General features: G+C 35.2%; 1 protein-coding gene across 3 annotated transcripts in view; it reads left to right on the top strand.

The window, feature by feature from the left end:
- IL1RAPL1 (interleukin 1 receptor accessory protein like 1) overlaps window positions 1–25,507 on the top strand; it is a 672,166-nt gene that overhangs the window by 504,961 nt on the left and 141,698 nt on the right. For all 3 annotated transcript variants that reach the window (XM_039714530.1, XM_039714531.1, XM_039714532.1), the window contains exon 6: window positions 6,505–6,579. In XM_039714530.1, coding sequence (XP_039570464.1) covers window positions 6,505–6,579 — 75 coding nt within the window. The remainder of the gene's footprint in view (window positions 1–6,504; window positions 6,580–25,507) is intronic.

Genomic DNA, 25,507 nt, shown 5'->3' with positions numbered 1-25,507 from the left:
GCAATTCATGGCATATGTGACTTTAAATGATGCCCTTGTGAATGGAAACTAATCTGAACGTAACAGAGCAGAGATTTAAGGTTGTTAAGTCTCAAGGAAGAGTAAAGATTTCCCTTCTTTTGAAAGACCTTGCCATATATTTAGTTTTTAAAAGGCATTGATGTCTCTATTGATAAGTCTGAATACATAGGACTATACCTATGTATGGAGAAATAAGGAAAAAAACCCAGCATCCTTGCATTGCATTACTTTATTTTGCTCAGCTCACATTTACTCTCAGGAATCTCAAAGTTCTCAGTATCAACACTCATCTGGACAATGACTGTGTAGATTAATGTTTCAAGACTGTAGCTTTAGGCTGGACATAATTAATTTTGTTGCAATCTGCTGTAGACTACTGCTACTGCATTACTGAATTTTCTTTTTCAGACATTTCTATTAAAACAAAGAAAACAAATATAAAAGTATGCATCAGAGTTTTTCAAGGCACTGCAATTATCAACTGGAATGCTATAGTTTTTCCATCTATTATTATAATTACTTATGATTCCTGAATATGGCCATTGATGTCAACTTTTCATAACTGAGGGCTTTCCAAAGACAGTGCATTATTTTCAGATCTCTCTCATGACATTTTAACATAGCAATCTGAACCCAGATCTTTGTTTTATTCAAGATTCAAACTTTCTCCACAGATGCTGGCATAAGATAATCATGCTTGACAATGTTTGAATAAATGTTCAGATGAGGTAGTTGGAAGGGTGAGTGCACCCCATGCACTTCACAGCCAGGCCCAGGACATCTCTGAGAGTGTGGAGCAGGCAGCAGTGCTGCAGAATTATAGAATAGTTTGGGTTGGAAGGGACTTCAGACATTATCTGATTTCAGTCCTTCTGCCATGGACAGGGTCATCTGCCACTAGACCAGGTTGCTCAGGGCTCCATCCAGCCTGTTCTTGAACATTTCCAGCAGTGGGGCAGCCATGGATTCCATGGGCAACTTGCTCAGCTTTACAGTCTGTCAGACCTCCTCTATATCCTCGTTAGACATCCCTCCCCTGACAGAAGTACCTTGTCTTCACAATTATCTGTCTGTGACAAAACTGGCACAACAAATATAGGAGATAAAGAAACACAAGCTCAGCATATTAGCAAGAAAGTAAATGGAAATGAGGAATTCTCTTAAGTTTCTAAACACAAACCAAGAGATGGAGTCTTTTTGAACTGTGGGTTGAATTCAAAGAAACAGAGCAGACTTCATGAAAAGAACTCCATGTCTCTGATGTCCTTTGATTTCAAAGTGTAGGAATATTTTCCCTTTGCATAGCAATGAATTCTTCCCCCTATTTAATCCTTGTTATGGTTACAGTATCTTCCAGGGACATGTCAGTCATTTTTTCTAAAATAGTCTAAGTTCATAAACATAAGAGGTTTAATCTCATTGCATTATCTCAAATCTCAGAAAGATCAGAAGGATTTTCATCCTCAAAATGTAATTTTTACTTCAATAAAACATTTGAACCAGAAAAGTTCTAAAATATACATAACTCAGACTGGACAAGCTAAGCAACTATTCCTGTGAATTTTTGCCTGGAATGAAATGTCCAGACAATAAATTGGCTTTCTGAATTTCAGACAATTCCACAAAACCCTGTCTTCCTCTAAGAAATTAAAACCTTTTGTAGTTATTTTCAAGGGAGAATCTGAGAGCACTTCATAAAACAAACATAAACCAAGATCTTTGGAATTATAATTTTTCTATTATTAAGTTTGTGCATTTTGAGGGAGCTCCATTTTGATGTCCAGATTAGTGCTATTTTGATATACAGGTTGAATTAAGACTTCTTCATTGCATGTGTTAAAATCTAACAGTTGGCTGGTCTCTCCAAATGATGGTGTTTTGCACAGAGCAAGTGTGTGTACCTATCATGTGACCACATTCATCTAAAGCTAAAGCAGCAGCGTAGGAAGAGGAGCATGGAAGTCAGTGTCTGATGTAAAAATATTATCTTCTGGCTGGTTTCCAGCACGGTGACTGATTGTGGTGGCTCTCACTTTCATTACTGCAAGAAAAATTGTTCAATATATTTTAAATGTACATCCAATCTGATAGACATGGAATGTGAATTTAGTCACTTTTTCTCTGAGCAGGATCAATATGTCTGCAGCTGACTGGTATTTCTGAAGTTGTATATTAATTTTTAATAAATCTTCAGAATTGGTTACTTCACCTTTTTATTTTTTTAGCTTTAGTTTACTTCAAGTTTGACACATATTTGTTTTCAAACCATTCATCAATGATGGTTCAGAAGTCAAACATAAGATGAGCTGTAAACTTGATTTATGATCAAACAGCTTTCCCTTAAAAGGCACGGACCTATCAATCTCCATTGTTTTTAAAGAGGAATATAGCAATTTTGATTAAAATGATTTCTTGACTCTAAAGCAGTGGGGGTGGACAGTGGGTGGCGGGAGGGATGGTGCAAAGGTGGTGAAAAACAAAAGCAAAAAACAAGAAAAAGTGAGAAGAAAAAAAAGAAAAAAACCAAGAGGAAGGAAGGGAGAAGTGAATCCATATATGAGTAGATAATAATATCCAGGAACTAAGATTCTTGCCAAGAGACTTGAGAATTCCCTCATGCAAGAATAGGAACCCGAGCACTCTGTTCCTCCTGTGTGACAGCCATGCTGATAAGTACTACCTGGTGGGAAGAGCATCTTCTCTTTATATTTTTAAACATATTCAAAGGACTTTTGTTCTTTGCATACAGTAAAGAACAGGAAGTGCTTTCAAATTGTGGATATTTTTGTAGGACACGAAAATTATTGCCTTCATGCATCTATTTCTAAAAAAAAAGAATAAAAAGTATTTAACTTATTTAAAAGACCAGACATAGTTGTGAGTTTCATAAATTTTGTTAGGTTCTTGCTATTTAGTAAAATTTTAGAAAGACAGTATTAAATTATGCTTTTTCTGTTCAGTTTAGTAGATAACTCTAGCTCAATATATCTGTCTGAAAATAATATTGATTTTGAACAGACTCTCACATGGCTTGGTTAAGAAGTCATTCCCCATGATTTTAAGGATATGAAAAGGTTTATAGGAGATATATAGGTCTACTCCAGAGTTTCTAAACTAAATGAAGATTGTAGTTACTCTGTGTTGTCCATTAATGTTGACTGTCCACAATGTAGAGTGAACACTTGGGAGGTGTAGAGGCAGCTAGAGAAATTCTCACCTCTGCATCAGTCCACTGGAATTACTATGCCAGAAGTACTTACATACATTTTCAGGCTAAGAAATGGATCAAGTAACAAGTACTAGAGGCTCTGTTTGACTGAGGAAAAGTTTCAGATCACCTTGGAAAATTTGATATTTAAGCACATATAGTTATTAAAATTCTTTTATTTGCCTATATAGCTTCTATAGACAGTAGTTCCCTACAGTCTAAAGTTCTGGAATGCCAAGTATCCAAGGATATGTTTACTTTTCTGGACAGGTGAAGGATTTGGAAATATGACTGCTTATAGGACAGACATGCAACAGTGTGAGGCTGGTAGACATCTAAAGGAATGCAGTGCTGGAGTACTCTCCCCAGTTTAGAATTTTTAGAGTTGCATTGTCTTACTAAATATAAATTGTTACTGTCAACAAACATTGGTAACTCACTCATCAAAATAAGCATATGACAAAATTGACTTCTATTCAATCTTTGTTTTACTATTGATTAAGGAGGTTTTGTACTCTGGGGGGATGGGGCAGAATGCATTCTAAACAAAATGGGAGGAAGAGGTGACAAAGTAGAGATCAGAGATGTTCCTTCAGGAAGCCTTGAAAAGTTGGAGAAAATCATGGAGTCCAATAAAGGCAAAGGCAACATCTTGGTCTAGAAGTGGAATAATCCTGTACAGCAGAGCAGAACCTGGGACTGACTGAGCAGGAAAAAGCTTTGCATGAATGGTCCTGTCAGCCCAGGTGAACAATAAATTGAGCATGAGTTGATGAATCCCAACTGCACAGCTCTTGGCAAGACTTTAGCCAGCATGTCCAGGAGTGTCCATGTCCATGTTCCCAGTCCTGCAGTGTCTGTGAGGCCACACCTGGGACACTGAGAAATTTTCAGCCTTTTGCTGTTCAAAAAGACAGATGCACTGACCCAAGTCTAGTGTAGGGCCACTGGGTTGTTGGCAGCTGGAACACCCAAAGTGGTGAAATCTGCACCCACAGAGGTGTTCAAGATGTGACTGGATGAGGCCCTGACAACCTGCTCTACTGGACCTGTTTCCAAGAGGAGGTTGGGACACTCGGCTTCCATCCTGTGATGCTGATACATCATTTATGTGTCTAATTTATTGTTTTCAGTAGCATTTTATTTCTTAAGTTATGTATTAGATCTCATAAATTAAACCGGGCAAAAATTTTATAGCAACTTCATATTTCTGTTGAAGGATGATTTATTTCCATACATCCTGGGCCTTTTCATTTAAAAGTAGAAAGCTTCATAGAGACCTGAGATACAGGATCATAAAAGTAATGTTGGTCTTTGCTTAAACTGATAATAATGCTGGTTTCTAATCTACTTATTCATTGCATTCAGATTAACTCCACAAGTTACTATATCTTTACTTACAATGAGGGAACTTTGCTCACAGTTTCAAAACAGATTTAGAAAAACAGTGACTCAGAAGACATTATCTAATGAATAGCAATTGAGTTGATAATGACAGAAATACAAAATTAAATCTAAATTCATAGTGGATGTTTAAAAAATGGCAATGTGCTGATGAATTATGAGCCTTTACAGAGAAGTTAAGAAATGGGAATGACTAATTTTACAGTTTAAGAAGAAAATATATTTTGAATCCTTTTCCCTTCCACCCACTTTAGCCTTTAAGAAAAAAAAATAAAAAGAGAGAGAGAAAAACAGATGAAAAGAATTAACATGGGTGTAAAGAAAAGTAGCAAGCCAGAGATGATGCCAAAAATCTTTCAGCTCTCTCCAAAGCCTGTAGTGCAGAATGATTTCCCATAAAGACTAGGAGCTGGAAGAAGAATGAACTGAGAGAAAGTTTTTGGACCAAATACACGTGTTTTACCACTCCACTGAATTTTGATTCATTGCTAGGTCTGATGGGTTAACATCTCTGATACCAACTGAGGGGTTTATGCTTTTATCATATAAAGTATAATCTGTGTAAAGCAGAAACATGAGTTGATAATGGTTCCATTCTGTAATTGTTGCAAAGTTGAAATTAATTCTGTACCTTTTAAAGAACGTTGATAATTTACTAAAAGACCAGAGGAAACATAATGAAGAGAATGCAAATAAACTTCTCCTGCTATTCCACTGACAGGAGACAAGTGTGTTTTGTAGAATAAGCCCATACACATATGGGTATGTGTGTGTGTCAGTAAGAACAGGAGCATTGATTTTGACAAGTTGAAGGGAACAAATATTCTAGAGCTGTATCAAAATGTCAAATGTATTTTAAATCTGCGACAGCCCATAATCTGTGTTAAAAACTGAAGTATGAATTGATGTTGAAAAGTAGAATATCAAAATGTTGCAGGTGACTAGAAAAATTGGAAATTTCCCATGAATATTTACTACCAGTATTAAAGGGAAAAAAAATAATTCTTTTTAGTTCATATGGCATGCACGCATCTCTCAGACATAGTAAAATGTACACTTGCTAACAAAAACAAAAGTAGTAATAATCAATGTCACTTCTATGAACCAAGTAGGCAGATGTTATATTTAGTAGAATAACATGATTAATATACATGCATACTTTGAACACATTTCAACAACCGTCAGAAAGTTTTTAACCACTACAAAATTCTTTCTATTCCGTTACTGCATAAGTCTACTAATATTATTTCAGGGTAGACCAAAAGGGAAAAGAGAAGCCATTGTATTAGGAATCTTGACAATATTTCATTGTATCCATTCCTTGGATTTTGAAAACAGCCTTTTTTGTAGTACCCTGCTCTACGAAGTTTCAATATTGGGGATGTCTTTTCAAATAAAATTTTCATCAAATATTCAAAATTGTTTTAGAATAACTTATGTTATCTATCATTTAATGGCTATACCTTATAGAAAAGTAATTAAATATCACAGCAAATTATGAAATCCTGAATAAAATTTACAAAAAGAGAAAATTGTAATGTCAGTGAATTTTTGGTTTGGTTTTTTTTCTTGATTGGTTGGTTTGGAGGTTTTTGTTGTTTTTCTTTTATTGCTTGGTTGCTTTTTTTTGTGGGTTTGTTTGTTCATTTGTTTTTGTAGGAGTTTAAAGTGTTCACATTTTTAATAAAAGGGCTTTTAGTTTTGGAGCTATATTTACTGTCTAAGCAAAAACATTTACATATACTGAAGGCATGAACATTATTAAAACAAAAGAAAGCCAAAGCCTTCTTGAACTAATAGTTATAAAACTAAGTCTTAGTCTACCCAATAATAATCAGAACACTACATATGTGAATTTCTTTCTTTTCTAGCGCCACTAACAGATAAACCACCAAAGCTTTTACACCCCTTGGAGAGTAAGCTAACAATTCAGGAGACCCAGTTAGGTAAGTAGCAAACGTAAATAACCTCTATTCAAATTGTATGAAGGAATTTCATGTGTTAATGTATGATGGTAATGTAATGGCATGTTGACATTAATAATTTAATTGAAAAGACATTAGATATATGTTGATTCCATGCAAAGATATATGATATATCATTGACAAGACTGTTCTTGACAAAAAACCCCTAATAATTAATATTGAATGCTAAGCTTTTGGTTACTGATGCTAGGTTTTATCTTGCTGAAAGTCATCAGTGACCAGAGTATCTGAACATAACTTTCCCTTCTCTGTATATTTATACATACTTACTCTGGGATTCATTGGGATTTTGTGGTTTAAGTTCTGCTCAGAAGACTTCTGTACTTTGTTGGCAGCAAAGATATTCCCTAATTACAAAGATTGTGCTAGGCAAATCATCCAGAAAACAGTAGTGTTATCATAATAGCATCTGATAATTCTGAATATATGGATATTTATGCATAGATGAATTAAGATAAATTGATGCATGTAAAAAGCATTTTGTGTCACTTTTTCTAGTCTAGTGGGTGGTGGGTATGATTGGTCACTTTCACGTCCTACTGCCGCAGAGCTAATGAAGGCTCCAAAACTGAGTGCATGAGTTAATAGATTTTGCAGGATATAGCAATTTATCTCCTTTTGGATTGGCGATGAGAGCAACTTGTAAGAAACAAACAGTGGGTTACACTGGAATTAAGCTTTGGTGTCAGAACAGTAACCTATTGATAGATTTTCTAACATGTTGGCTGCAGGAGAAAATGGAAACCAATCTGGTGGAAACAAATCTCGTAGGAAAAAATATATATAAATCTCATAGAAAAAATACTGCAAGTAAAGCTCAGTACATTCTGGAACACAACATCAGAAAAAGCAGAAGGCTTGCAAATTAATTCTGACACTCATTGGCAGAGCATTTTATGGTGATTACCAGCTTATGGTTAATAGCGGCCAGAGAATAACTCATCTTTTCTTTAATATTAGTAAACTATTACTTTGAATGATTCAGGCTACCCAGGTAAATTCTGATATGTTGATACACAGTTTTTTTAGAAACTATTATATAGAAAAGGAGTCTTGTAGCATGTTTCCTTCTAGAGCTTTCTATTTTTCTGAAGGTATTGTTCTGATATACTGACTCAGAAAATCTTTCCTATATGCCAGTCCTAAATGATTTTAGATTGTTTGAACACAAGACTAGGGAACAGAGAACAAAGTGACTGCACATTTGTTTTTTTAACTAATGTTGCTTACTGAGATATTTTGGATGAAAAAAAGAGAAAACAAAACCAAAAGGCAGAACCTTTCTGGGCTTTGTTGTCCTGCTAAATATACTGTATGGTGAGACTATTTCAAGAAGAGTGTAATTATTAATGGCTAGCTAGAAGTTTTAGTCTATGATTTTTAGAACTAATCTCAGTTTTGATTTCTCATAGTTCTAAGAAACATATCAAATCATTTGAAAAAAGCTGGGTTTGAAAAAGACACTTCAGAAAATTAAGTAGCTGTTGGTGAATATAAAAGAGTTAACTTGAAAACATCACTTTCAGACACAGATGGGAAAGTCTGACCGTAAATTAATTTATGGTGAAGTTACAGTACTTAGCCTTATATCAAGAAGCTACAAGAATATATTAATTTGTTGTTTAAAAGCCCATGAAAAATCTGTGAGAACTGGAACAAGTAAAATAAATTGATAGTTCCCTAACATGAAAACTGTATTTTTCTGCTCTTGGATTTAATGCCTTAGTCCTGCTGGATAACCTTTGAAAGGTCTATATTTCCCTGAGGAAAGCCAGTATTCATTTCTGGGGGTCAGCTCATACCTTACAGAGATGCAGAATATTTTAATGTTGGAATAATGCCAAGGTTCACTTAGATAGCTGTCGAAGCTAGAAGAATCCTACTCAACTGAGACTTGGTGTGGCCACATTTTGTGACCAGTCTAGACACTGCCAGAAAATGTTAGTCCTTCAGAATGTATTTGGGATGGTGTGTTTGTCCCTTACTTGGAAAATAAAAGTGTTGTTGGAAGCTGGAGAAGTAGAATGGGTGATATTCCCATTCCCAAAGAGAAGACAGAGCAAGGAATTAGGAGCTTGGGGCAGTCCAGGATTTCTTTAGCAGGTAAGCAATTGCTGGGGAGTTGGGGCAATCCCTGCTCTCCTGCCACATTTCTGTGCTCACCTTGCAGTCTTCCAGCTGGAGTTGAAAATGAAAGAGGTTACGTGTGTGTGTGTCAGGGAATGTTCTGGGAGGTCATACCTACCTTACAGGGATGTGTGTTAGCTCCAGGTGCACATGATGTACTGAAAAGTCAATGGTGATGGTTCACCTCCAAATCTTCCCCCGTGGAGCAGTGCTGGGCACACTTCTGAGGAAGACCTCAGTAGTACCAATGTATTTATGTTGAAAGAGCTACTGGAATTCAGTTCTTAAACAGAACACCTCCACGCAGTATCTAATGAGAGGTGTATCTAACTCCCAAGACATATCTAAGACACATCTTATTCATTTGGCTCCAGCACTGCTGGGTGAAAGACAGGAGGCATAGGGGGGTCTTCTATACACAGCAATTAAAACTAATGCCATGGGACCACAAACCTGTTGTGTCGTTATCTTGCTTGGCTTCCACAAAACAACATCAGACCAGGATGTGACTGCACGGAGGAGTTTCTCTAAGGGGTGACTGATAAGGCTTAAGTCAGACTTGCCAAGGCAAAAGATGAGAAACCAGAGTTGGAGAATCTGCACACCTTCCTAGGAACCCACAGGCTCTCATAGTGCTCAAGTCATCCTGAATTGTTTGAGGAAGAGGTGTCAGGCTATTCTGCTGGTATTTGGGAGTGTGTCAAGGATGGCTGTGCTGCAACCGGCAACTTCAGAGAGTCACAGGTATCTTGATATAGTCAGAAATATCTGTTTATTTCACTGAATAATAACCAGAAATGCACAAGATAGAAGCACAGGATAAAAATTGAAGAAGAATTTAATTTCTCAAATGTTTTTCATATAAAATAACACGGGAGAGCTAAGGAATGAAGTACAAAAACCTAGATGAGGAAAGAAAGATTAGTTTCTGGTCTTTATGTTTTCTGTTTGTTACTTCACTTCCAAATTCACAATCAATTACTTAATCCTGTTGCAAGGATAAAAAATGCTAATTATATTTAAGCTTTTCTCCTGTTAAAAAGGCTATTAGGTAGATATGTGACCCCTCCACAAACTACTTCTCTGGAAACAACATCTCCAGATAAAATATTATGTTAAATACACTCTTCAAAAGATTGTGTCCTGCAAAGCTTGGTGCTGTAAGAAGATGAAGAGTGTTTTCAGCTCTGAGCCACTCTGTGGTCTGGCAGCAGTGTGGGCCAGGGAGAGAAAAGCTGGAAATGAGCAGGAGGCCAGGGGAGGCAAGGCATGAGAATGAAGAACATAATGACCGCAGAACTGCGCTCCACAATATTCTTCTTACCTTCAACATGCTAACCAAATGAAGTGTACAAATCCCTGATAACATAAGACCCCCTTGGAATAATAATGAAAACACAAGGCTGAAAACACTAATGCAGACTTGTTCAGGGAGGAATTAATTAACATTGTTCCTTATATATCAGAAATCCTAAAACTTAGGGGAACTATATTTTTAGTTATAGAGTCATGCAGATGTTATATATGTATGATAGAAATAGATCATATCCATTATATGTAAATTTATTTTTAAAATTATATTCTGGGATTTTTTTATTGGTAACTTCTGAGCCATTTGAGTTCCATCTTTCAGGTTACAATGTTTTTCACACCAACACTGTCCAATATCTGCCCACCTCAAGGAAACAAATACCATTAGCCTAATGCAAAAAACCTCTGATTTTAGTAACCAGTTGGTTCATGCTGTGTAACTAAAGTAGACAAAAGTGATTCTACAACAGACAATAATGGATATGGATTAAAAAATTACAAAATATGAAATAATTATTTTAAAAACCTCACAAGCTAGTTAGCCTCTGTCTTCGCCACTTTTTCCGTGTGTCTCCTGGTTCTGCACAAGGCTGTAATCTGACATGCCAAAATTCACCCAGAAAAATAAAGCTAGTGTTAAAGTTATTTTTAGCTAAGTAGACTTGATGTTAGAAAAGAGAAATAAACAAACAAAAACCCCAAAGAAACCACAAACAACAACAACAAAAAAAAAAAAGGAATAAAGTATTCCTAGCAGAATATGAATGGACCTAAAAGGTAAGTCTGTACAGGAACCAAGAGACTTTCCCTGCCCTCTGAATGAAGTGAATTTTCCTAAATTGTATCCAACCCAAACCATTACTTGTGACCAAGCAATGTTTTTATGTAGGACATTACTTTGATAAAATTAAATTAGCTATCATATAGTGAATTGGGAATTTCTTCTTTCTTACCCTTTCCTACAGACATAGAAGAAAAAATTTCATTGAACTACTTTTAGTATATTATTTCTAAGGTAGTAATAGAATGCAGCTCCTCCATCGGGGACAGAAGAATGCTGATGCATTTATAGCACTGTATTGTCATAAAAATTTTCCACAGAAATTGACCTTGTTAATGACAAAAGCCATCCATAACTAGATTAATAAGTAGATGTATAAATAAATTGACTAAAGTGATAGGCAATAACTAGTAATCAGCGACTCCTTTCAGGACATAAATTGAATTGAAAAAAATATTGAGACTTTTTGTTTCTACAGAGTACATGTAAATGCTCTATTCACTCTGCAACACAAACATATTTTTTTTCATTATATGAAGAATTTCAAGTTTATATGATTACATCAACTGTCTTTAAACAAAATTGTATCTTTTTTTTTATAATGTGCTTCAATTGGACACTTGCTCTTTAATATATTCTATTATTAGATAAATGTAATATGGGCAACAGTTTCACATAGGAATAATTAAAATTGTAAATTCAAAATTTGCTTCCCCAATGCCAGCTATTTTTTTTTTATATTTATCTGAGAGCTTGAATTGTCCTTTCAAAAAACAACTTGGGGTGTTTGAAAAAAAAATCTTTTTTCTCTTTGAACTATTTATTGCAAAAATTTAAATTTAAACAAACTAATGTTTTAAGGAATTTTTTAAATTAAGAATTTCATACCCTTACTGTTCTGAAACATTTTGGTTTAATGTTATATCAATTCCTAGGCTATACTCACCTAGTGTAACTTTAGGAAAAAGATTTGCTGAAAAACTCACAGAGTTAATGACTTAACTGCAGACTAGTTCATCAAAAGTGAAATATTTAAAATCTAGTATAAATGTGTAAAGAACATACATGCTATCAGCATATGGAAAAAACAACAAGCAAAACCCCAACAAAACCTCAAGCAAACAAACCAAAACAAAGAAACAAAACTAAAAGTGTTTTTGACAATTTTTACTACCAAGATATAAATGAAAATATAAACCAAGCATTCAGGAAAATCTTACACAGAGAAATATTTATCTGATTGGGGCATTTTGCTGTTAATTTTGCTGTCTTTTCGTTAATGATAATAGCTAGATATGCCAAACAGCTCAAGCTCTGTTGTTGTAGGCTCTGAGAACCATTATGGGAGAGACACATTGAAAAATGAAGAGCCTGTGAAGTGTCAGAAGCAGCAATAATAACACCAGTGAGGGGTTTTTAGTCAGAATAAGCAGATTTATTAATTGTATTATCATCTGCTTTTTTATAAATGTGTTCAAACAGGATCATTTGGTTGGAAGGGAAGAAATTATTTAAAAAAAGTTCTCTATTTCTCTGAAGCAGTGCTAGTAGGAAATTCAGAACATCAAAATACCTACTTTACCATGTATGTATGGTTTTTTTCCAGTCAAACCAGAAGCAACCTGACCATAATTGCATACAGACACCTTTTCATGTTCTACTTTAAACAGGGAAATTAACTTTTATTTTTATTCTTGACATTTTCAGCTCTGCTTTCAAATTTCAAAGGCAGAAGCATGGCATTAAAGTGGGCTCCTAACAAGGGTTTTCACTTAGGAAAAATACAAAAAAATCTAGTAAAGGGGGTGATAAGGGAAGTTTAAATCTCTAAAATCTGATTATCTGGGGGGAAAAAAAGTGTTTGCAAGATACCCTACACTCCCTTCTTAAAACTTTTAACCTTCAGATTGCATTAATCAAACTATTCTGTAGCTGAGGCTGTCCATGAAGGACCTACTATAATTTACTGAAGGGACAATAAGTGAGTCAGAAACATTCAACTGCACTAAGGAAAAGTTTGTGGTTACAGCTCAGTGACAACGTGTCAACTGATTTTCCTTCCACTCTTTTCCCTAATTTAATCAAATCATAAAAGGTCATGGTTAAGATATCAAAAATAGCATACATATTTTAAAGCCTTCTTTTTCTCTTTTAAGGCATTTGTGTGTGTCTAAGAATAAATATATATACATGTATGCCTAATCTCTCCCTATTAAAGCCTTCCTTTTCTCTCTCTATGCATTTGTGTGTGTCTAAGAATAAATATATATATACATGTACACCTAATCTCTCCCTAGATATATATTTATTTATTTACATATGGACAAAATTTGACAATGCATTTGTTCAAATTTCATTCCACTTTCTCAATGCTTTCTCTGGGACACATTTGTCTGATCTAATAGTGGAAAACTAAAACTTTTTTATTTGTGCTGGGTTATAATCCATTGAAAAATGTCTGCTCTAGAGTGCTATATACCATACTTATCTGTGTTAAACATCTAAACAGGATTTATTTAAATCAAAAGTGTCTGTTCAGTATCTATGCAACTATGTCAATCTGATTCTTTATGTACTGATATATGAGAATATTGTATTTCAGATTGCTTGGGCAATACAACCCTCTATTTTGACAATATGAGAGAAGACTATGAAACCTGAGAAAACTTTGCATATCAGGTGGATATTTCTGGATAATTTATGACTTAAACAATCAAAAATTATATGTTCCTTACTCTTGGAGTGAAATTTACTCACATACAGCAAAACCTTTGAAGGAATACTCTATGGTAGACAGCAGGATATAAATTATTGTAATCAAGATCGTATTAAGTACACACAGCAATAAATGCAATTTAGACACATAAAGTACATTATTTCATGTGAAATTATAGTCCTAGGAAGACTTTAATTTTATACATTTAAAATATCAGGAATCATATTGTTCTGTGATAATTTTTAGCCGCATTTTTTGCTTCAAGCTCTACTTAGCATTTCTGAATTATATGTAAGGACTTCATCATATATGATGCTAAAAAACAAATGAGTGTTTATTTGCATTAAAAACACCCCAAACCATCATACAGCGGTGCTATGCACAAACATTAAAATGTTAAACAGCAAAATTCAAACTCAAAAGTTTAATATTGTGTACCATCATTTATAACTTTATTTAAATTAACTAACTCCTGCAGAATACCTTGCTATAGGGATACAGTTCTCTTGCAATCAGCAAAGTTAATCATACAGAAATCTCATATCAAGAACAATATATTGGTGAAATGACAAATATTAGTACATTTTTTACTCAGGAATTTAGAGTTTTTACAGGAATTAGAATAAATGCTTTCCAGCCTTATAGGTAAAGTCAGCATGTGCTCATGCTGTTCAAAGAAAGAGTAGTTTTACATGAAGCTGCACTGAACACTGTTTTTGTCTTAGACATACTGTGCATTTGTATTCAGATTTAGTGCTGCACACAGGTTTCATTCTGAAAAATCCATCTAAATCTGCATGCATTCTTAATAGCAAAAAATTGTTGGGGATTTGAGAGTTTGTCAGGTCACCAGAAAGGAGAAGGTTGTTTGAAGGAACACTAAGGGTCTGGAGGGCTTGAATGCTTTTGATAAACTCTTACAGTTTAGAACATAGTATTGTGAATATTTTGAAGCAATCAGATGAACAGGATCTTTTTTTATATTTGTTAACACATGAGTAACACTGAGACTCCAGATTGTGCATTCTGAAGTGCTATTCTTGTCTGTTTTCATAGGATAATATGGATGAATACACAGGCTATATAATCTCAAGACATAATCAACACATATATTTACCCATATAATTTTACATATTTAATATCTGAGGAACTTGAAAATAAATTAAAAGATACAGAAATTCAACTTGATGCCACACAGCATAATCGATATTAAAAAATGGAAACAATTCCAACAGTTTACATATGGCATGTATTATAAAGCTTTATGTAGAATTTTTTAGTAATGAATGCATGATGAACTATAGGTCTGTGCAGTCCTTTGTTTTGGGATAGGCTTGAGAATATTAGGATAAACATGGTTATTAGTCTAAATTTCATATTGACAAATAAGACTGGCAGTTTGTTCAGTGTTCACATGCCAACCATAACTGGTGTCCTGTATCTGTCTGAGAGTGCTTTAAAGAGTTATTAAAAAAAGGTAACACAGAAGTATTTTCCACAATCTGTCCTCTTTTAATTTTCTATTCTTTTGCCTGAGGTAAAATTCTGACAGTGGACTACTTAGGTACTTTTGTTCTTTTCCACATAAGAAAGTAAAATATCACCTGAAACAAGAGGTTTATTGAGTACTTAGTTTTCAGGCCAGTCTGAAAGTATACACAAATAAAAGACCAAATGCAAATCAACGCAGGTGTTAAACACTTGTTTCACTGCTCAGAGGTAATTCCTGAGAACCATGGAGCTAGGAAGTTAAAGGAGAGAGAAGGCATTCAGTTCAGTAAACCCCAAATTTAAATTTACAGGATACGTGTTTATGAGACCTGAGTGTTTACCTGGAGCTCTGCAGCAAATGTCACCTTCTAATGAATCAGTCATTTAATCTGCTTAGTGTCCTTCACCTAGTTATGTGTTAGCTTACCAGTAAGATGGTGTCATTCCAACAGCTAGTTTACAACAACTGAAAATATTGGAAAAGAAATATTAGACGAATTTTATACTTACCGTGAAATAAAATGTATCAAGTAACTATTCATGTTCACTCCAGAAATAAATGAGGCACATACTTCAGTTAACCACATTAGGCTTGCTTATTTAGAAAAAATTATAACAATGCAAAATTACTTCTCTGTACACTAATGTAATGAATAGATTGGAGATGTGAGGCTGTAGGGTTATAAGTTTACTTTCTTTCACAGCTTTCAAAGCAATTAATTTGAAGTAATAAATGCTTGTAATTTTTAATCATTCATTCACGGTCAGATTTTCATGAGATATCTAAGAGCATGCATGGTACATTTCTCCTCATTAAAAATCAAAGGAGGACTAGCTTCTTGGTGCTGACTTTATGTTTAGAGATTGATACAAAGACACCTATAGGTTTATAGTAGAGATTTTTTGTGGGTTTCTTGTGTGTGGTTTTAATCTCCCATAAGATTATATTAAACAGAGAATTAATCCCACTTAAGTCAAAATTAGAAGATTTCTGTTTGGAAGATATTTTCAACTCTTAATAAAGATACTCAATACTCACATAAAGCAAGACAACTTAAAAAATACAGCAAGCAATTTCTCTTTTTTTTAACCTTTACCAAGTGGTAGCTAGCACAGCTGATATCTTATCAGAGCAACATTATCCAAAGTCCCATTTACAGTCTCCCAATGGTTTGGAAAGTTCAGGCACTTTAAAAAGCTTATAAATGCAAATATTTTCCATTATGTGATACTCAAATCAGTAAGATTATTCTTCTTAGCAAAAACAAACAAACAGAAGTTACATTTAGAAAGGCAAAATCCAAGACAATATATTTTGGTACTGCTGTTCGGGAATAAATTATCTTTAGGGTTTTTTTAGAATGTTTAGAATAGAATGTTTACTTATTATAGTAGACACACGTGCAAATATGTTACCAACAATAATAGTTCAACCTAGTTTAAATCAAAAACTAAAATGAGGACTAAAAGGTTATTGTAGTAGTTACTGGAGGGGCACATACAAGGCATAACTCAGTATATTTGAAAGACTTTTCTGAGAGTGTTGATACCCATTACAATTCACTGCCTGCATTTTAGTTTTATGAATACTCATTTTTTTCAGAGGAGTTTTATTTGGGGAGTTCCTTATATCAGTCTGTCCCTGAGGAAAGGAGGAAAATGGAGGTAGAAAATGGAGTGTGGTTTCCAGGGCAGACTGAGCCAGCAGTTCAAGAGGTTCCTACTTTTACAGCAGCAAGAGGACAGGGAAGGAGAAAAAATTTGCTACTATTTCCTGCAATTTCTGGACATGCAAACCCATTGATCTTGTTTTCTGTTTAAAATGATTCTGACACAGTCACCTTTAAAGAAAAAATTACAAAAAAAAAACCAAAAAACTACATAAACCCCCTTTTAAAGTAAATGTACAAAACCCATTAAGATGCCTAGCTTCTGCTGCTGTCAATACCTTTTTGTTCCTGCTATTTATATATTGTGAAGAGCGTTCATTTTTTTTTAAGTTGAAGCCTCTGGCTCAAATAGGCTCCTGAATTAGCCAGAAGAGCCTCTTGAGAGGACACACAGTTTCACCTGGCAGCTATGCCAGCCATTAATGGTGTGATGTTTCATGACTGCTTTAAAGAGGTGTAAATCTGTGCTGCTCTGACACCTGCCTCCCCTCATCCTCCTCTTATTTCATCCAGCACTCTTCCTTATTGGGCTGAAAAGCTATTTAAAGGAAAGGGAACCAATTTAAGCTGGATAACTTTCTTTGCTGATGGTGACATGAGTGCAACAAACCCTTCTGCCAATACATGGTGATAGTGGGAATTACAGCCAGGGAGAAAAGGTGCAAGAAGGTCTTTTGGCTCAAACTGGTTATGAAACATCATTCTAAGGCTACACTTGGTCACAGTAAGTTCCCAAAAAATGTGAATATAGATCAAGAGGCACTTGCATGACATAAATCATATCACACCAGAGCGGAACTGCTTTGCAGCTACCTTCACCTTCCCATAAAGGTGGCTTTGCTTGGACTTTGCCAAACTGAGAACTTGTTCCATTCCCTGTATCAGATTTTAGAGTATTTTTTTCAGACATCTGGGATGACATACCTGAACTTGGAGTGTGTGAATACTTCTTTCATGATACCTCTACATAACAGGTGAATGAATGCCAAATTCCAAAACTATATTAAAATATGGCTTTCAGAAACATTTTATGTTGAGCCATTTAACAAGAAGAATTTTATAAGAGGAAATAGAAAAAGTGTGGTACATCACAGAAATGTATAGCTCAGGTCTTCTAATATGTTTACATTTTTGACTGCTAAATTTGTTGAAATGTAGCTCCATTAATTAAGATGTGTTAGTGATTTGCCATGACCATGACAGGGACATCATTATCTTGATATTATTTAAAGCTGTATTGAATCACACTGCTACTTAATTGACTATGTGATATCCAGTTAAAGAATCTTGAGAGCAAAGCAGACATTCAACTGTGATAAAAGGAAAAAGGGTATTACTCATACCAACTTCTTAATTAGATGTTAAGTTAACTTTGTTTATCCATTGTTCTTGCTCCATCTCCTTTTTACTCATCAATATGAGTAACAAGCACATTGGATGATGGTCCTTGTTTTTTTGCAGAAGTGCATATGATAGATTAGTGATACTGAGAACAACAGCAAATAATTTTTGATGGTCATACAGCAAAATTGAAAGATAATTTTAATTTGGGAAGATGATATTTTATTTGTTACATTTTCAGTCTCTTAATGCTGTCATATCAGAAGACTTTCAGGCATTTTTAGTTGTTCCTGTAAGTGGCATGAAAAAAATTAAATTGTTTCTGCATTTGAAACATTGCTTTGTTATAAAAAATGCACTGATTTTAATACAGCAGCAGTAAAGTTGTTGACTCAACCTTATCTGTACAATAAATTGAAAAAGTACGACACATACAATTGTATGGTTAATGTAAGGATTGAGTGATATCTTATTTTTACTTTTGTCTGACTTTATGTTGCAGGAAATTATCACTGGAAACAGTTCTAAGTTAGTAATTTTAAGAGTAAATCACTTTTGTTTTGAAATTCTTTCCCTTTCAGTCGAAACTAGATTTTTCTTCAGGAAAATTGAGCTGCTATGTCCTCACTGCTCATGCCAAACTAGCGAAGCCTCACCCTCACTGTGTTCAGTGAGTCTTTGCACACATCCTTTTTCTCAATTCCATCTTCTCATAATTAGAAAATAGAGTTCCAGCCTGAAGTAGAACAAAAGAGAAGACTGTACCAAGTCAGTATCTCTCTGAGTTTGAGGATCCCCTCTGCTGAACTTGGCTTGTCATTTAGAAGTGTTATCTTTATTATGGCAAGATGGTGTCACTGCCTGATCCATCGCCCACCCCTCTCCAGTACCCCTGCCCCTAGCTCTGGTTTTGCCCTCTGGCAATCTGTTAACAAGTGTGGGTGTGGACCAACTCCTCTGAGCTGTCATAATATCCCAAGGCATGAAATGTAATTCATGAGGATTTGTGTCCTAAATTCAGTATGATTCATTCTGAATTAACCTAATAGATGAGGAGATACAAAGTGTTGAAATGCCAGCAGCAATTTACCAGCAGCCCACTGATGGAAAAATAAGGACTTCAGTAGTTTGAGATGCCTAAAGCTGGTGCAGGTATTGTTGGTTACTTCAAAGCCACTTAATTTGGGTCTCAAGTGGGACTGACTTATAGATGAGCTGAGTCTCAGTACTTGACCCCAGCAGCATTTTCTGAGTTATGGAAGGTAAATCATTGCTGAAGTTAAAGGCTGTGAGGTTTTCTTTGCTTTCTAAAAGGCTCACAGTACGTGTTGTCACTTGCTGTGGCATAAATGTTTTGCAATTCCTTGAACACTGGTACCACATTTATGATTTAAAGGACAATACAGAATCCTTACTAAATCATCTACTAGCACATTTGTCTACAATATAACATATTTTTCACAGTTAGTAATGGTTAGTTTACTTATTTATGATCAGTAGTTTACCTACCCCCAAACACACTATCTATCATATAGGTTAATGTGTAGATGAATTTGCCTTGCTTATGAAAATATATTATATTTTAATTAAAAGTCTGGGGTTATTTGAAAATTAATTAGGAAACCCAACACAGACAATCATTTAAAAATTATTACCAGCTGTTCCTGCAGTTCATCTTTTGCAGCACAGAAATACATGCAAATAGGTTAAAAGACAAAAGTATTAATATCTGAGCAAAAGTAAAGCTATTTTTTATACATTTTTTGTATTCTCAACTAGACAAAAATGTAGGACTAGAGAGTCTGTAGAATGAAAAGCCAATTATATGTATAATCAATTTTATTCCCTAGTAAATTAGATCCAAATATTTTTTTTATTAAGTATGTAGAAGGATAAGTTATTTTAAAGCCAGCAGTCTACCTTTAAAAGTAGCTTTTTTAAAGGGAAAATGTTTGATTGGCATCCACATATAAATTATGTATATTATAGACATAAATGGGAGCAGATTACTGTAGCTGTAGAGTTTACAGGTGCTATGGAATAACAATAAACTAAAAATCCAAACATCTCATGCAGAAATGAAAACCTATATCCTGCATCATTTCCCCTATGATAGTAAGCCATAAATGTGTTTTAAAAGACAAGGAGAAGTTGGCTTTTACCAGTTGAGAGTTTTCTAATAGATAAGAAAAAATATTTTTCAACAATTGTTAAATTTTGTGTTTAAACTTAAACAGGGGAAAGACAATACAAAGACAGGGTTTTTTTAATAGGTTTCATCCTTCCTCATGTGTCTGTGCTACTCAGTTCTGTCTACTTAAAAAATTGATCTAAAGAATATTTATTTTGCTCTAAGATTGTAGAAGGAAAAAATAAAAATAATCAGGCAATTAATAAAGGTCAAGACTTGTAAAGATGTGTGCTGCCTCCTTAAAAACTTAAGATGATAACAGAAATTGGTGGCTTGAGAGAACATCTCTAACGTGTAGCTAAAGGAAATAACTTATGTTGCATTAATGTTAGGATTTTTTTTTCCTTTAGTGACGAATCCTGGGAAAAAGTGACTGTCAGAATCTATACATTAATTTTGATTTAAGTAGAAAATACTGTTAAGAATGTCTAAATTATACATGCTTTTCCTAAAATTTCACTTTTAAAAACAAACTGCCTGGAGTCAGAAGTTAAAAATATCATGAAGTAGAAGTCTGGCATATGTAAGTAATGATAAACTTATTTCAGAAGCATGGTATTGAAAGGAATTGTAAGAGTTTCTCCTGTCTCAAACTTTTTGATTCTCTAAAGTCAATCATCTTCAGCTGTCTTTGCAATCCAAACCCTTTCCAGTACATAAGATGAGATTCAAGATTGTGATCTCTGTATGGAGATAAATGTTTCAGAAGCCTGAGGACAATTGAAACAATTCTGTATTAGAAAAACAAAAAAATTTATTCTTTAAAGACTTAAAAGCACTCTCAATATTTTCTGCTAACTGCATGTAAAATGTACCTTCTCTCTTTCCCAGGTTTCACTGTCTAGAGGGCTGTACACTTTTCCCTTTAGTGATCTTCCTTGCCTGCTGGAGATAGAGTTTCACACAATACTGCAGCACCTATTTCCTTCCTATAAAAGGCATAGCCATCAAATGTTTTGTGGATTCCAGTTCTGTTTCCTACTATTCGAACGTAGCTAGCTTTCTCTTTTTAGACAGTCTCTACCACCCTTATGATAAATATTTGTCTCATGTCCTGAATAATTATGGCTTTCTAGTCTGGGTTCTGCCTTCTTTTACTGTCACTATTCTCAAGAGTTATTCTAATATAACTAATGGAATGGATTACCTGGAATTCAAACACTGTGCCTTTTGCAGAGCTATAATACCTGCCAGCAATGGACTGTTCTCCACTTTTCTATCTGAGAGGCATTTTAAAGAATTCAGTTTCCAATTAGTCTTTGGTTATACTGCTAGCAGGGATGGGACAGACATTTCCTGTATCAGTAAAGCAAGAAAGATTTCTGTGAAAGGGCATATTCTGGAACAGCAGAGTCTTCACAAGTGGTACTTCTTGTAATGAAAGGGACTTCCTCTCCTGCTGAAGTTTCACCCAAATACCCTGAGGGTAGAAGAGACTTTCTCCTTCCCCAGTATCTTCTATAAAAGTGACAGTCATTGAACAAAAGAAAGTCATTATCTCAGAAACATCTTTATCCTCCCACATCCTTGCCTCAACTCATCAGAAATTCAAGAACTCTGAACTTCAAGAATGTACCTCTGAACATCAAGAATCCTCTAACACTCACTTGTGCATTTCATACATGGCAGATATAGCTAAGTATCATCCTCTTTCAGACCACATATTTAATTAAATACATTTATTGATGATAGCCAGACAGGATGAAATGTAACTGAAATTATGAACACTCACTTGATTCACAGTCTCCACATGAATTTCTATATGTTTCCTTACCACAAAGACTGTAAATTTCTTGAGGAAATACTTCTATTCCACTATGTGTGGACTTTGTAGAGCCACCCCCAACTAGTCATATCTAGTCATGGCAGCTGCTACCACAACAGCAATTGTTTTGCTCTTTCTGTTGAAAGAGCTTTAGATTGCAGTTATTGCCCCTTAGTGCTCCTTCAGTGCTCACCATGAACCCTGTATAGGTCTAAACCCTGTAAAGGACATTGCCTTCTTCCTCATTCCCTTACCACGCTCTTCCCAGACAAGAAGAGAAAGACAAAGAGCAAACTTATTCTATACAGTAAAGTGTCACTAAAAATTAAACTGGATAAATAAAAAGTTCTATACAATCTATCTAATGGCTTTCTTATTAGAGGACATTTTACAACTGCCAGGCATCGCACAGGACTCTACAAAGATGGAAGCTACCAGTGAGCCTTCGTAATTTTCATTTGACTGGCATCTCTGGATACTGAAAACTCTCAGGTTATGGTGTAATCTCAGAATGTGTCCTTGCACTAAGATCCAAATACATACTGCTTAGCATAGCTTTCATTTGGTATTTCAGCATCTCTTCAAAGAAACAGACAATGTGTTTGGGTGCATCCACTAGCTACCACACTGAACTAGTCATATCTAGTCATGGCAGCTGCTACCACAACAGCAATTGTTTTGCTCTTTCTGTTGAAAGAGCTTTAGATTGCAGTTATTGCCCCTTAGTGCTCCTTCAGTGCTCACCATGAACCCTGTATAGGTCTAAACCCTGTAAAGGACATTGCCTTCTTCCTCATTCCCTTACCACGCTCTTCCCAGACAAGAAGAGAAAGACAAAGAGCAAACTTATTCTATACAGTAAAGTGTCACTAAAAATTAAACTGGATAAATAAAAAGTTCTATACAATCTATCTAATGGCTTTCTTATTAGAGGACATTTTACAACTGCCAGGCATCGCACAGGACTCTACAAAGATGGAAGCTACCAGTGAGCCTTCGTAATTTTCATTTGACTGGCATCTCTGGATACTGAAAACTCTCTCAGTGTAATCTCAGTGTAATCTCAGAATGTGTCCTTGCACTAAGATCCAAATACATACTGCTTAGCATAGCTTTCATTTGGTATTTCAGCATCTCTTCAAAGAAACAGACAATGTGTTTGGGTGCATCCACTAGCTACCACACTGCCAATTTTAATGGGAAACAAACCAGAGAAAATCTTTCACATGCAAATGTGCAGTAGAATCTGTTATCTCTGTGTAGAGATTACAAATTTCAAAGCAGTATTTATTAGTACTCTTCCCTACACTGATTCCAAATGATCCCATTATTTCAGGCTGAAGCCTCCTTATGTTTTAGCAGCACAGAGAACACTACCTTTCTTCTGGAAGGGATTAGATGATAAATAGTCAGTCTGATATAACTGATACTAAAACACATACTACAGAGTTTAGTCACCCTGATTTTTAATGGTCATTGTGATATTTAGAAATTGTCCAAAATGTCAGGTCTGATGTTCTGGTCAAATTTCAGTGAACAACCTAAACTTTAGAAATAACTTCAGAGGAATTTGAAGTATCCTTGAAAGACCTTTAGTCAGACAACATGCTCTGAGAAAGCCAAAAAATACATGTGTCAATTAGTGCAATAAATAAAAATTATATTAGGTGTAACAGGCATAAAATGAGAGCCTCCAGCAAAATGAAAAATCTATCCTGTTCAAAATCAGAAATTCAGGCATCAGGCAGTTGGAATGCAGGAATCCCACAAAATCTCTGCAGGGATTGAGTCAAAACAAGTAAATACTGGCAAACAGCAGAAAAGGAGGAGGGAATCTTGGGGTGAAACATATCCACTTCAGTCCTTTACAGAGAATATCATTAGGACAACAAATGGTGCCCTCACTGTGGCAGAGGAAAGGGAAATCCACAGACTCTCTCTTTGCAGTACTGGACCATGCTACAAGCAGCAGCTAAATGCAGAAAGGAAGGAGAGTGTATATGGTGTGGTTGGGTTATGGCTCTAATGAAAGGGCAGAAAAAATCTGTCTTGATCATGAAGCCAGGATTGCAATACATATTTAGTGAGACTTTCCTTAGTAACATTCTAATTATGTTAATGTCAGCCTGCAAAGTTAATATTGATTTCTTCTGTTTCTTAGATAGAAACTGAAAGAAATACAAACAAATTCTGTTGCAGAAATATATTAATGTGTGAATTACATTAGAGCATGATGAATATATAGTTATCTAGTTGTGTTTCTGTTTAATACTTATACATAAAAGCAGATTTCAATTAGTATCAAAAAATAGGATGCATGTATAAGAAAATAGGAGAAAAACAAAGAAAAAATAGATAAGATGAAGAAAAAAGGTGGTTAGCTATTGTAAATGCAGTGCAATCCTGACGAAGGGAAGAATGATGAGGAGAGCTCCATTAATATCAGAAGGCTAATTAATTACTTTATTATACCAAATTATTCAATACTGTATTACACTGCATCTAAACTGACCCTGCCCAAGCACCCAACCCCACTGAGCAGAATCTCGTGCCTGTCTCCTGACTGACAGTCTGGACACACTTGGCCCTGATAGGCCAAGGAAACCAAGCACCATCACTCTGGGTAAACAATCTCCACATTTCATCCTACTTTTGCACAAACACAGGCGCAGCAAAAGAGATAAGAATTGTTTCTTCTTTCTCTGAGGTTCCCCACTGCAATTCCCAGAAAATATCATTGGGAAGTTGTGCCTTGCCATTTCTGTGAAGAGAAATGCTGCCACAGTCAGCAAGTGCTCTGCCACTTGAGAATCATTGACAGGGCGCTCTTCACTTGGCCTTTGAACCTTTACCATTTCTATATCCATTTATCTTCACTATTGTTTTTCAGTTTTAAGCTTATTACTGTCATATAAGATTTGTGAGAATGACTGCTCATGACTAAAATCAGCTATGGAGGATGATGTAGATCCTGCCTGGGAGAGCTCTGCACTAGCTTTGACAAGGGTGTGCTTGCTTTCTTGTCTCTCTGTACCTCTCTGGACCATGTTGACCATGGGAAATTGCATTTTTTTCTGTATTGGTCTGTGATAGTCTGTGCCAAATTCTCTCTGTTGCTCACATTTTTTTTCTGTGCTTGCTAGTAAAATCTGTGCACCCATCAAATCCAACTAGAACAGGAATGCCTTTAGAGGCCAGAAGTAGTTTTGAAATTATCATCAGCTAGAGATGATCAGACATTCCTGAGGTTTCAGTGTCCACCCCTGCCCCTTTACATATATTCATTCACCCACTGATATACACAAACAGCTCCTAGATAAAGAGAGATTTTGTCAGGCAATTTGTCATGTTGACAAAGCTTTGATAACCTGAGTCCTGGAACTTCCAGGAGCTAATTCCTCATTAAAGTTTTGGCTCAGTTGATCGGAACAGCTGAGAAGTGTATATTTTTTTTTCCTCCAGGAGTCATTTGTGTGAATCCAACTCATTAACTCAC

Source organism: Passer montanus, unplaced genomic scaffold (genome assembly GCF_014805655.1).
Source record: "Passer montanus isolate IOZ18808 unplaced genomic scaffold, ASM1480565v1 scaffold3, whole genome shotgun sequence".
NCBI classification, from domain to species: domain Eukaryota; kingdom Metazoa; phylum Chordata; class Aves; order Passeriformes; family Passeridae; genus Passer; species Passer montanus.
The sequence above is the reverse complement of the archived record's forward strand: the minus strand, read 5'-3'. Positions and strand labels throughout refer to the sequence as shown.